The sequence below is a fragment of the Phaenicophaeus curvirostris genome, chromosome 2, assembly GCF_032191515.1.
Source record: "Phaenicophaeus curvirostris isolate KB17595 chromosome 2, BPBGC_Pcur_1.0, whole genome shotgun sequence".
Taxonomy (NCBI): Eukaryota; Metazoa; Chordata; class Aves; order Cuculiformes; family Cuculidae; genus Phaenicophaeus; species Phaenicophaeus curvirostris.
In genome coordinates, this window is record NC_091393.1 from 86,793,208 (window position 1) to 86,807,029 (window position 13,822).

At 35.8% G+C, this 13,822-nt stretch overlaps 1 protein-coding gene across 1 annotated transcript in view; it reads left to right on the forward strand.

Moving 5' to 3' along the window:
* The window catches only part of GPATCH2 (G-patch domain containing 2), a 121,201-nt gene that overhangs the window by 11,832 nt on the left and 95,547 nt on the right, over window positions 1-13,822 (forward strand). The window contains exons 3-5 of the mRNA XM_069852766.1: window positions 3,184-3,245; window positions 11,693-11,875; window positions 12,982-13,061. Coding sequence (XP_069708867.1) covers window positions 3,184-3,245; window positions 11,693-11,875; window positions 12,982-13,061 — 325 coding nt within the window. The remainder of the gene's footprint in view (window positions 1-3,183; window positions 3,246-11,692; window positions 11,876-12,981; window positions 13,062-13,822) is intronic.

Consider the following 13,822-nt stretch of genomic DNA (forward strand, 5'->3'; position numbering starts at 1 on the left):
GAATGGAAAAACCACTAGCAAACTCTGTTCTGAGAATGTTCTAAAAGTAGAAGTTTATACATTTGGGCAGATACAGTTTAATAATTATTCCAAACCCAAGGATTAATCTTTTGGAAGTTTAGTTTTTGAAAACAAAGCCAGTAATTTTTAATGGGAATTAAATTGGTTGGATCTAAGACTGGTCAGAAGTTTTCATTGTATACATGAAATTACTTTAAAATAATACATATTAAAATTGAGCGCATGATAAAAATGCTGAATGCAAGTTCTTTTGCAGTCTTCTATCTGTGTGTTCAAACACCAAGTATAATAATAAACCCTCTTTAAATGCAGGGTTCGGGAGTAATAGGAGGAGGTTTCAAGCTCTTAAAATGTTAGCATGTAAACAATCCCATAGATGAATTCCTGTGAGGTTGGTTTTGAGCACTGGAAATGAGAGTTTTGTGATCAGAGCCTGTCCTTTGCTTATCCTCTCATATCCTCAATTCTTAGCTCCTTGGCGAGTTTGAGCCAATTTTGGCTATGCATGGAGTTCTGGATGGTGTTTAGTTACTGCAAGCTTTGGCAGTTGCTGGCATTTTAAGTAACTGAATAGAGAAGAAATGTCAATTTACCCTTTTGAAAGAGACCAAGAGCGAAACTCAGATGCCCACCCACCCTCTGACCTGCCCTCAGTGCAAGTTCAGTGGCTGGTCAGTTCTTGAAGACAGGCTTGGTGAGTAAGTAAAGGTCAGAAGTCCAATAAAACCAAGGTATGAGACAGTTTGCTAGTAATAGTAACTAATAAAAAATACTTCTTTTTCGCTTCCATAGATGTATAAATAAATCTGTGAAAATTTTTTGAGTAGCAGAGCGGTTCCTTCCAAGTTTTTGCTTGTGTACCTTATTTTATAGAACTAGAAGGCATCTCTGGCTTTTTTCTTTTCTCTGGAAGTCTTGCTGACTGAGAAATTCTCAGTACAAAGTAAAGCAATTAGCAATATACAGTGCAAAATTATATTGAAACTAGAAATCAATTCCATCATAACAGCTTTCGTGTACTTGGATATTAATGTATTTATTCCAGAGGTTTTGAGTTTATTCAGTGAATTGACTGCCATGTAGCAATTCGGATGGTTGTAATCCCTGTTGTGTTTGACTGTGGCCTGAGGAGAATGAACAATCTGGCTGCTATGGATATGCCAGGGTTATCGTTTGATTTTATTTTTTTTTTTTTTAAAAGCAAACCTTTCTTATGTATAATTTTTACATTTTCAGGTGATTTTGTTTTCGTGAGCTGGCTAGTCCTTCAGTAAGAATTTTGGCACAATACCTATTTAAAGAAAAAGAAAAAAAGGAAGGAGACTTCTCGAAATTGGAGATTTTGGTGGGGAAAGTTGCTGAACTATTAGGGTAGAAAGGCTTTTCTATCTTTAATTATAGAAATTACAAGTAATAAATGGATAGGAAGACTGAAAAGGGTTTGGGTTTTTTTTCTTTGAGATGTATGATGTAAATATTGTGCACAATAAAACATAAGGATAGTAAAGCCATTTGTGGTGTAATTAAAGTGAGAATGGGATGCTTGCTAGAAAGAAGTTACTAGGATTTGCAACATTAGGAAGTTCAAGTTCTGGTCTCCCCCATGAAAAATTATTTCATTCTCGTTGCATGCCTGTCATCTTTCTTCTGCTTAGGGCAATTGTGTAAGTGCTGAAGTCTGTTCTGATTATATTATGTGTAAAAGAAGGTGTAAGTAAGTATTGCTTAAGAATATGGGTAAGCAGGTGATACAGCAAAAATTAAAAAACCTTAATCTTCAAATATAGCTGTGTATATATATTTTTTAAATAAAAAAAAAATCACTGCTTTCTATCTCCTGATACCATGTTGTGTTTAAAAAACTTTTGGACTGCATCTCAAAGGAAGATTAAAAAAACAAATGTATACTTACAATTAAACAAAAATCAGACTAATTTTATAAATTCGTTTTACAACCTTTAAGAAAATCAAGATTTATTTTTGTGAGAGATAAACATTTCAAAGAGAAATAATTTGCCTAAGTGTACTAGCTAATTAAAAACAAAAATAAAATTAATTTATTATGAGAAAGTATATAAAAATAATTTAAGGAGTTGAATTCAAGAATAGAACTGTATATATATTTCAATATGAACGAGTATGGAAAGGTAAATAGGTTTCAAGTTCTTGTAAGTAGGTTGTATGGAACATTGAAAGTAGCTATAGAATTTGTAGTGAACGGAAGTGATTTTCTTTCAAATTGCTTTACATCTTTCTGTAAAGAAAACATGACAAAATTTTGGTGAGACTTTTACTTCCTTAGTAGAGCTACTCTATTAACAAAAAATGAAAAGTTCTTTTGTGTTAAACTTGCCAAATTGTGTTCTGTATTATTAAAAGATGGATCAGGTTTACTGTTTAGATTCGTGTGGAATATTGTTTGTAACAATGTGTATACAGCAAAGAACAAAGTACTTGTCTTATTTACGAAGAGGTGTGTGCATGCTGTATACATGGATTCCAATTTTAAGGCCATGATGAAAGTCAGAGAAAAGTAAACAATATCTTGCTTTTTTATGTTTTTGTTGATGTTATGATGGTTGACCATACTTACCTTCCTCAGGATGACCTTTATTTTGATTTAATTGACTACCTTTGTTATAAACTTTTTTCTTGCTTCCCAAGTAGTATTTCATGAAACCTTAAGCAATGTCTTTTCCAGGATACTTGCAAATGATGTTTAGAAAGGTAATTCGGTTTTTAGACTCTTATATTTCATGTGTTGAAGGGAGGCTTAGGCTGCTTTTGATTGAGACTTTTCCTGTTTTATTGAGCAGTAGTGTTGCAGGATCAAGCCGAATTGCACAGCATAAGAAGGAAGCAGTGAGCATTTGATGGAAGCAGATAATAAAATGCATCAATTGTGTCAGCACCTCGTTGCAGTCACATCTGGCTTACTGTCAGGGTACCATTAGATTCCTGTGGTTTTATGTGCCAAAAATAATATGCTTTGTAGTTAATGGAACTAGGATATTTGCAGTTTGATTAAAAAAAATCATCCTATTTTCTATCTGATCTTTGTTGGGCTTAAGTTCAATTTGAGCACAGCCTTGTCTTCTTAGAATTTTACGAGTGAAAGATCAATTGTTCTTTTGATCTGTTTCTTTCTTTTTCTTATTACAGTGAATCCAGCAGTCTGAGCAGCAGTGATGCTGGTTTGTTTACCAATGATGAGGGAAGACAAGGTATTGAAACAATCTTTCCCTTCTCCACCCCTCAAACCACATCAGTTGAAATTCCGTAAGCGTTACAAGTTATTTCAAAGGTTAATTACTATATTTCAATTGGTATTACTATTTTAATGAGTTAAAGTATAGCTTGCTCTCTGGTTTTTTTTAAATATTACCAGAGAGTGTCCTGAATCCATGACTTAGTCAAAAGCTGTCTTGAGAAGCAGTCTCTGTAATATAATGAACTTATTTATAACTTGAGCATTTCCAAAAGGTTATCTATACTAAGTTTTAATTCTCCAGTTGTTCCAGTTTCTGGACAGGACTTTGGGATCAGAGATTGATTCACAAACTATTTTTGAAGTGGCTTTTATCTTTCTTTTCTTCCAAATTGATATGGCAGGATTTTATAGTTCTTTCACATCTGGTAGTTTGTTTGAAATGTATTTTCAAGCAAAGTACCTTTTTAAGCAGTGTAAGAATGAGATTAGAAGGTGCTTGCTGTTTAAAGTCTCTCATGTCTGAAAAAAATTTTCCTTGGTCCCAAGTTTTCCTTTAGTGTATGTAATGTTGTGGGTTTATGTGATAAAACTATTGAGGATCAAAGTATTAGATTTTGTTTTTCAGCTTTAGTGTTTATTGTTGTCTTTAAGTGCAACACATATACCTATATTATGCTAGCATCTTAGTGCCAAGCTCATGGACTAGGAGGTCACTGCCTTTGACAGTGTGCAAAAATTAGGCAAAAATCATCTCTCAAGTGATTAAGACTTGCTTTTCTGGTGGCATTTCTAAGTCAGTGGCAATGGAGATGATTTTGTATGCAGTTTGCTACAGACTACTCGAGTTTGTGCAAGATAACGAATCCTGCCCCATTTCATAGTAGTGATCAAGGTTAAAGAAATGCTTGGGGTTTTGGTTTTGTTTTTTTTTTTACTTTCTCCAATGTGTAATTCAGTTTCCTCTGGTCTTTTTCATCTTCTTTTTTAACATTACAACAGGGACATGATTCCTTGATCAACAGTAACTTGTGCTACATAAATTATACCTCCCAGTACAATTTGTTTCAAGTTGTGCTAAAACCTAGCTTTTTTTGGGGGGGGGAACTTAGACTCTCTTTGGAAGTTTAGATCAGTCTTTTAACTACGAATGAAAAGTATTTCAATGAGACATGTCAGAAATTTCTTTTTACTTCTCGATGTGAATTTCTCTCTTGACCTGCAATTTTTAAAACTATTGTCTTCTATATTTATATGTAGTGTGACCTTCTACATTTCATAATTACACATATATTTTTATGGACCCTTCTGATACATTTGTATCAATATTTTTGTCCTGACATTCTGAACTAAATTACTTAAATCTTAGAATAATATGATTGAAAACTTCAGTTACTTTCTGGTTTTGTGGGAGGGGAAAAGGAGAGGGGTTGGTGAATAAGTGTTCTTTCACTGGTGTTAACATTTTTACTGTTGATTCTTTACTGTAGAGTTGTAATTCTTATATTTGCCTGCTTGATTTTTGAGCCTTGGTTCCCTTGGATTGTAATTTTCCAGCAGAAAGCATTAGACATGACATAGCATGCTGAAATATATATAAGAACAATAATAATTAAACTTGAAGAATATTGTCTGGACAAAACTTTCTTTTTAATCTCTACTTTCAACTAGGTATTTTGTGTGTATGATCAGAAAGACCATTAGCTTCATACTGGATCTCAGACATTCCTAGATCTGCATTACAGCTTTGGTTTTGTGAAGACATTTACATGAAAGTACTGTCAGAGATCATACTGCAAAACCAGAAGTGATAATTTTCTAATAATACTTATTGTTGCCTGAAGAAAGTATTAGTAACTTGTGTCTTTGTTCCCCCCTTGTGAAGTAAGATAAAGGTTATTTTATCTCTGTAAATTAATTTATAGCTAAGACATTTTAAAATTGAAAAGAATGAAGGAGAAAATAAGTCTGATAAAAGGAAAGAAAAAGCCTAGGTGAGAGAAACAAAGCTGGAAGAGGACAGTTTGAAAATGTGTTAAGGGAAGGACTGGCTTATTTCATTTTCTATTTTTAAAAGCTAGACTGATTCCTATCTTCCCAGTGTCTCTCCTCCAGGCTATATGTTCAGAACATAAGCATGTTGACCTCATTTGTAGTTCAAATTCTGCAGTTCTGACTTAAGGTTTCTGCTAAGTCAAGTGTAGAACCAGAGATTGATTAATGCTACCTGGTGAAATACTTGGTCTAAATGATGAGCCTACCATCATTTAGAAGTTTGGGTAGCAGAGGACAAGACTATCCTGTTCTCCAGGGCAACATTTGTTCATTTTGTGTCTCTGAGATGAAGAATCATATCTCATTTATTGCAGACAAATACTCTTTATAAAACCCTAATTAATTCCCAAAGCATAGTCATCCAATGGAACTGACATTCCTGAAAAGGAAGTGATCTAAAGCAGCAATTTCTTCCAGCAGTTGACCTGTCAGTTAAGTAGTTGAATATTCAGTTCTGAACTTTAGGGCGCCTGACCTTGGAAGTTTTAATATTTTCCAAAATTGTTTCAGAAAGCAAGCAGAAGTAAATTATAACTGTACATTTCTGTGCATGGACTCTCAGAATAGTTTCAATTTTTGTAATTTGATTCAAGAAAACTAATTGTAGCTGTAATTTGAGGTAACAGTGGATTAACTGCTATATATATTTTAATTGCCATCAATTGCTATGGTAAAAGAAAATTGAGGCTTGAAAATTCTGTGTTCAGCTTGTAATATGTGGTGTGCAAATGTTCTTTAAAAAACCTTTATACCTTTTTTTTTTTTCTAGCCTGTCTGTTCTGGTCTCATAGTTTTCATTTATGTGCCTTGTTCCTGTGAAGTCCTCATCTGAGTCTAGCTGTGCTTGCCCTCCATTTCCAGGTTATCTAGGTGCTTACATTAGGTCACGTGAGGGGGCAAAAGCAACTCTCCTCCTGTGCTCTCTTCTGCCATTATATTTTTCTGGCAGAAGCAATTGGTACTCAAATGTATTATTTTTTTTCTTTTGGAATCCCATTGTGGCAAATGTTTTTCTCTTGTGAAACATTGTATACCCTGTATAGTTAGCCAGCTAAAGCTTAAAGATCGTGGAAAATGCTCAGCGCAGGTGCAGTCAGCAAAGAAGGTACCTGCTGAACTATCAACAAACCTCAGATGAATTCTTACAAGTTGGGTTTGTTTTTTTCCCAGAGATTTGTAAATTGGCCAGCTGTGGGGTAAGATTTAATAGTTAGCAAAAAAATCTTATGCAAATATCAGACCCTTGAGCCCTGGAGAATGGAGGTGAGAGAGCCTGCCAACAGTGTGATTGAAGAGTAGATGAAGCTTTTGTATCAGAGTTCCTTGTGACTTCCCTATTTCTTCCTACTTTTTTCTTTCTTCCTCGTAGTATTTTCATAAATGGCTGATCTGCAGTTGTTAAAAACCTCATTGATAAGCAGTGTTATGCCTTGTGTAGAAAACTTTTGCAAGAAGATCTTGTTTCAAAACAAAAGGTCTATTCTTGCATTGTAACATATACTACAACCCTCTTAAAGGCCTAGATAGTTGGCTTGCATGCAGTTTCTAGGCATTTCACAAGTGCACTTACAAAGACACTTTACAAGTTAGGCTTTCATCACAACATTAACAAAACTAACATTATTCAAACAGTACTTGATATTATTGATGTTTTGGGAGAAAAAAGTGAAATTTCAAATATATTCTTCAATTAATTGTAGTGTACACCTACTAGTACACTTGGGGATGGAAATTCAAAGTTTAACTTAAGACCTCTTAAATCATGACATCAGTACTTGAAATGTCCTTTAAGTTCTAAGCAAGTAGTAAGGAAAATTATATTAATAAAGTGTTAAACAGTTAAAATTGGAGAAGGTCAGGGAATGTCAGAGTTCCACTGTGGGTGTGGCTAAGCTTTTAAAGATAGCTGTTCATTATTTTATGATTAAATATATATTCATTACTGTGTCCTTTGTGAAGATGACCCACTACTGATTCAGTACGTGTGCATTCCATCCTTTTGTCTTCTCTAGTGAGAAACTAGTTTGGACCTTGTATAGGATCTCCGAATCTGTGGGTGTCAGGGTGTTGTTCTCCATATATAAAAGAGATGGAATGTGCAGCGCTAGGTGTAATCGCTACCAGTTTTGAACTGTTGTGACTAATTAGTTTATAGCCTTTGCAGGTGAAAAATATAACGTGAAGTTGTACATAGCCTGACTAGCTGAAATCCTAAACATTGCGTGTCGATCACAGTGGTAGAGGAAAACAAAGCTGAGACCGTGTGATATCTTTGGTCCAATTTATTAACTGCACACCTATGTAGTTGTCCTACTCAGGAGCGAGGTATGATGTTACATTGGATGGGGGTGTGGGAGGAGGCCTTCATGTCAAGTTTTCAAGCTTGAATCAGAAGAACTAGCTGCTTAAATTGAATGGTGTTCTTCTATTGCTCTTGCCAAGGTAGCTCTGGAGAGCACAAAGAGCAAGATGCAGTGTGGCTCTGTGGATGGGTAACTTAAGCTTCTGCTTTCCTGAAACACCTTGTGTGCTATAGTAAATCTTCTCATGTCTCCAAGTAATTATTAAAGCTGTTAGCAGTGGGGTTTTTTTAACCTAGAAAGAGAGAAACTGGTCATGGTATTTTACAGTCCACGGGCTATCACTCTCTGTGTGCAAGTTGATGGATAATGGAGCACTATGGCGTAAAATGATGTTTATAGGACACTGATGCCCAACTCTCTTCTCAGTAGCCTCACAATGTAGGTTGTAGTTATTACAGGAAGGCACATATAAACCATATGACTGCTGTGGAGGGTAGTCTGGCCAGTTTGAAATAAAAGAAGGAAGAGGGGGAAAACTGTTCATGTGTAGTGGAAGGTCTGTTTCTTTTAATTCTGCACTGCAAGTAAGATTCGGGTGAAGCTATTCTGAGCATGAAAGTGGTGGTGATGCAAATGGGGTCAGTGTCCATAGAGGAACCATAAGAAGCTAATAAAAATAGTTTTCTAAACTCCTTGAAGAGGACATTAGGAAAAAATTCTTCACAGAAAGGGTCATTGGGCATTGGAACAGGCTGCCCAGGGAGGTGGTTGAGTCACCTTCCCTGGAGGTGTTTAAGGCACGGGTGGACGAGGTGCTGAGGGGCATGGTTTAGTGTTTGATAGGAATGGTTGGACTCGATGATCCGGTGAGGTCTCTTCCAACCTGGTTATTCTATGATTCTATGAGATAAACTTGTAGACTCAATGAAACAGAAGTCTAAATTAGAGAAACAGTAATTGAAGGGAGGGGAAAGCTTATAAGTAAATAACTAAACCAGGAACTGAAGTGCCTTGAAATTTTAGAATGGAGGTTGACATTTCTGAGCCTTAATTTCTTTATTTCTTTTTTTCTTTTGGTACTGATTAATACTGTTATAATTAGATGTAAAATCCTTTGAAGTAATTCCTTGAAGCATTATGCAGGAACAAGTTTGGAATTTAAATATGTGGCTAGGAGAATGCATGGGCTTGGAGATCAGGTTCTAGAATAGGTTTTTACCTTTGTTGTAGTTTGGAAGAGCTGTAATTTAATTTGCTATAGTCTAATTGCTGAATAGGGGTTCAGCAGCCCTAAGACGAAAGGACAATGTGTTGAGTCTTTTGAAGTATTTTGAAGTAAAAAATGTTTGAATTTCTAATTCTTTTAGGTTCATGTGTGCAATGGATACTGTTTTGTATTTTGAGAGCTGCAAATTAAGTAGCATAAAATCCAAGTATTCGGTTACCAAACTCTTAAGTGGGAAGGCCTCAGTCTTATATTGCCTGTGTGGATGAGGTCAGGAATTGATTAAATGCAATGGTCTTCCCTGATTTCTTTTGAAAATGGCATCCTTTCAGTGTGGAGAAACTAGTAAATAAAATGCCTGTGGGTGTTCTCACATGTATAAGAATCATAGAATTGCTAGGTTGGAAAAGGTCTTTGAGATAAAGTCGAACCATACCTGTCCACTACTAAATTATATTCCGAAGCACCTCATCTACCTGTCTTTTAAATACCTCCAGGGATGGTGAATCAACCACCTGCTTGGCAGCCTGTTGCAGTGCTTGATAACTCTTTCCATGAAGAAGTTTTTCCTAATGTCCAATCTGAAGCTCCCCTGGTGGTACTTGAGGCCATTCCTTCTTATTCTATTGCCCATCACTTGGGAGGAGAGACCAACACACACCTCTCTACAACCTCCTTTCAGGTAGTTGTGGGCAGTGATAAGATCTCCCCTCAGCTGCCTTTTCTTTAGGCTACACAACCCCAGTTCCCTCAGCTGTTCCTCATAAGGCTTGTTCTCCTGCCCTTTCACCAGCTTCATTGCCCTTCTCTGGACACACTCCAGGACCTCAGTGTCTTTCTTGTAGTTAGGAGCCCAAAACTGAACATAGTATTTGAGGTACGTCCTCACCAGCACTGAGTAGAGGGACACAATCACTGCCCTTGTCCTGCTGGCCATGCTGTTTCTCATACAAGCCACGATGCTATTGGCCTTCTTGGCCACTTGGGCACACTGCTGGCTCATACTCAGCCAGCTGTCAAGCAACACTCCCAGGTCCCTCTCTGCCAGGCAGCTCTTGAGCCATTCTTCCCCAAGCCTGTAGCACTGCACGGGGTTGTTGCGTCCCATGTATGGGATTCAGAATAGTAGTAATAGGTTTATGCTAACCTCAAGGTGATTATATGATTGAAAATGGTCACAGGACTTAGAGTGAAGTATGCAGACGACAAAGGTAAAAATGAGGTATACCTGGAATTTGCTGTCATGTGGGAACACCTGTGAGATTCAGATATTAAGTACTTCACCCCCCTTTGGCGAGAAGCAACGCTAGGGCTTAGGGAAGTATATAATAGCATTACAGGTAGGATGTTTTGACTATTTAGGCAATACATTTATCTACATAAAAGTTTGGAAAATATAAATGAGTGAGTTCAAACTTAATCCAGACTGCAGTGAAAAGGTGTGATTCTTTCTCCACCAGCACCACTGTGTCTGTTCAGCATTCTTAGACATCCTCAAAGGAAACTATACCTAGCTGTAACAAAAACCAAGGGTAGAATTAATAGTGAACATCCTTGTGAAATGGCATAGCTATAAATGAGGATTAGAATAGATATGGAGAGTAATCTGAAATGGGCTGGTAATGCAAAGAAACTTAAATCTTATGTGGACCTATGCATTTCTTTCCACCTCTGTTTTCCCCTTTCTCCATCTAGAAGCTCCTGTTCTCTCACGTCTGCTAATTTTGCTTGTACTAGTGATCACTGAAGATACAAGGATCACATTTTACCTGCAAGTGACCAGTGAGAGGCCTTAATTATTCTATGTTTTCTAGAAATATGTGTGCTGATGAATGTTTAAAGCCATTTTCATTTGTGCTTGGTCTTGAGGTATTCTTTTCATTACAACAATTTATTTAGAGAAAATCTGTTGGATTTCTTTTCCTTAAATTTTTGCTTGGGTTTTCATTATTTGTATTTTCCCATTGTGGGGTTGAATGGCAATGAAATTTTGTAAAAATGCTTTTTGTTCTTGAAAATTGAGTCTAATAAATCTTGTATTTGTGTCTTGCTAAGTCCTGCCTAATTAAAAATTGAAATGTCAAACAACTAATTTATATGCAGAAATAGGGAGATATTTTCTGTTCTTCTGTAAACTACCTGGTTTGTATAAAAACACATTTTAAAAGAAATAAAGCAATTTATTTTTAGTTGCCAGTGTGTTTATAAGCTAAGTTTAAGATCAGATTTTCAGTCCTGGCTTACTTTTGACTTGAAATCCAGATGTTTCAATAGCACATCTCTAAATATTGTCAGTAAAAATGACCAGCTTTGTGGTATTATGCACTATAATTCTCAATCACATGATACTGTCACTTTTCATTTAAAATCAACTTTTTCAAAACTTATTTCTAAATGAACTTAATCAGATTAACTTCATTTAGTCACATCTGTTCATGATTGTTTCTCCCTTTTACTAGCCATACAAATCATGAAATTAGGCTAATTATATACCATTATCAGCTGCAAAGAACTAGTTTCACAGTTTTATACCTTCTAATTCCCTGCAGGAGATTAAGGCTTCTTGTTCTTTTTTTTTTTCAATATGTGAAGTGCAGTAACTTAAATGGATTCCCCTGCAGTTATTGCCAAAGGATTAACTAGTTTACTATTGTTTTTCACTATTGTAAATTGGTTTTAAAACATTACATTTTATGTGATTTCATTGATGGTGACGCTTATCATGGTACTGAGAAACATTTTCCAAATAGAATTGCTATTATTGTTTTATAGCTATAAAGCAGAGGCAGTAATTGTCCTGTCAGAGTGTAAATTGATGGTAAAATCTGATTATCTTCTCTGCTCCTCCCTCTTTTTGGGGGAGATCCTTCCCTCACACAGGTGATGATGAACAGAGTGATTGGTTTCATGAAAATGAATCTGGTGGAGCATGTGGAATCACGGGGGTCATTCCGTGGTGGGAGCAAGAAGACTCTACAGAACTGGAGAAAGAATTGCCTGATCCAGTCTTTGAAAGTATCTTAACTGGTACTTTCCCTCTTATGTCCCGATCAGGCAGGAGAGGTAAATAGCAATCAAACAAATGCAAACTATAGTTATCGCTTGAGTACAGCGGAAAGGTGTTTGTGGTTTATATAAAATACATAAAACGTTTACAAGATCTTGGAGGTACCAATTTGTTTCCTGAACTATTTCATTTTTTTTAAGGTATCATTAGAGAGAAATAAAAAAAAATTATTAAAAGGTCAGAAAGTTTAAAACGTGGCTCATTTTCATAGCCTGCTCTTTTAGTTGTTGTCTCAACATTTGCATGAGAATTTTGGAATGTTATTTAAAGTGAATCTTTATATTCTATTTTGTTCCTGTCTTTTGTGATATTGCTTAGAATTCTGTAGAAGTTCATTAATTCAAAGCCTGGAAAGACTAGTTGACTATCTGCTTTGCTTTATGACTGGGCCATGTCGTTCATAGAGAAGACAGGAAGAGTTCGGTTAGGGCAAGGATTGAGATTGTAACTTAAATATATATCTTTTTTTCAAGTACTTAGACAACTGTTGAATGAGTGTATCAAATTGTAGGTTGTACCAGTGTTTAGTTACACTTGCAGCTAGGAACCCACTGTTCTAAAGATTGAAGCTGTTGGTCCTCGACTTGCTGCCAAAGAGTTTTGTTATACCTTCTTTCTGCCACAAGGATCCCCTTTCATATTCAAATACAGATCTTTTATGTGAACAGTGGCCAAATCATTTTTAAACTACTACGCACACTGGATGCATTGTATTTTTTTTATGAGGATTATTTTCCGGAAGCTTGGAATTGTATCAGAGGACTTGGTCTCTGCATATTCACCAGATTCAACATTTTCTAGTACTAATGAAGTTGTAAGTGATAGAAAAACCACTTTCTGCTGTAGTTTGGTATACTCTGCTTATGCAACTAGCTGTGCGTAGAACTAGGATGGCAGTAAGAATATCTACAGAAATGTTCATTTTCATGGCAACTTAGTGTTCCTCTTGCATTTCCCACTCTCTGTGCTCAATTTCCACCAGTGCAGTGTTTGGCAAGGTGTTTTTGCTGAAGATTAATAGATTGGCATGTAGTGATGAATTTTGTCATTTATATTGTATAGTAAATATTCTTAAACCAATTTATACTCCCTTTTTTTGTAGGTTTCCAGAGCAGATTTAGTCATCTTCATGGAATGCCAGCAAGAAACATAAAAAAGGCTTCGGGAAACCAGAATGCATTGGTAGGTGCTTTTATTACTATAACCTCACGTGCTGTGTTCTTAGAGCCTTTTTATAAAAAGGCATATTCCTGTAATGCTTGTTTCCTCATGTTGTAGATAGATAATCATGTAATAGATAGGTAAGACTACAGTGCCACTGCTCCCTGATATTGTTTGCTTTTTTTTAATAGTTATGCTCTTCCCACTGCAATTCTATTGTAATGGAATATTTGTGTGTATTTCAATGGCAGAAACAGTCTGAGACTGAATATGTACTGTTTCTCAGTACATATTTTGAACCGAGTGAAGGAAGGAAGGAGGAGGGTGAATTATTTAAACATTTTCGGTATATGTCTTGTTTCTATAAAATCACGTTTCCTCTTACAATGAAAATCAAGCCAAAGTTATTTGAAGTTTTTCCGATACTGAAAGCATTCTAGGATGGATTGTTGTACAAGTCTGGTTTTTAATTTTTTTTTTCCTAGAAATCTGCTTTGAAAAATCTGTCCTTATTCTCTTTTGTTTGGTTGACTTCTGTGTGGTCAAGGGGAAGGGTGTATATACAAAAAACATAAACCAAGTTAGCAATGCACCTGTCATAGACATCATGCATTCCTTTGGACTGAGTCTCTTTTAAGGCTGTGGCAACATGTAAGAGTTGTTTGGGGTTTTTTAGTGCCTTCAGCTCTAGGAGTAATATTTTTAAATGAGAGAATTTCTTGCATTTCTGTGCAATTTAATCATTGGATTGTCCGACAGCTTTTATTCTAAAATGAGATTCT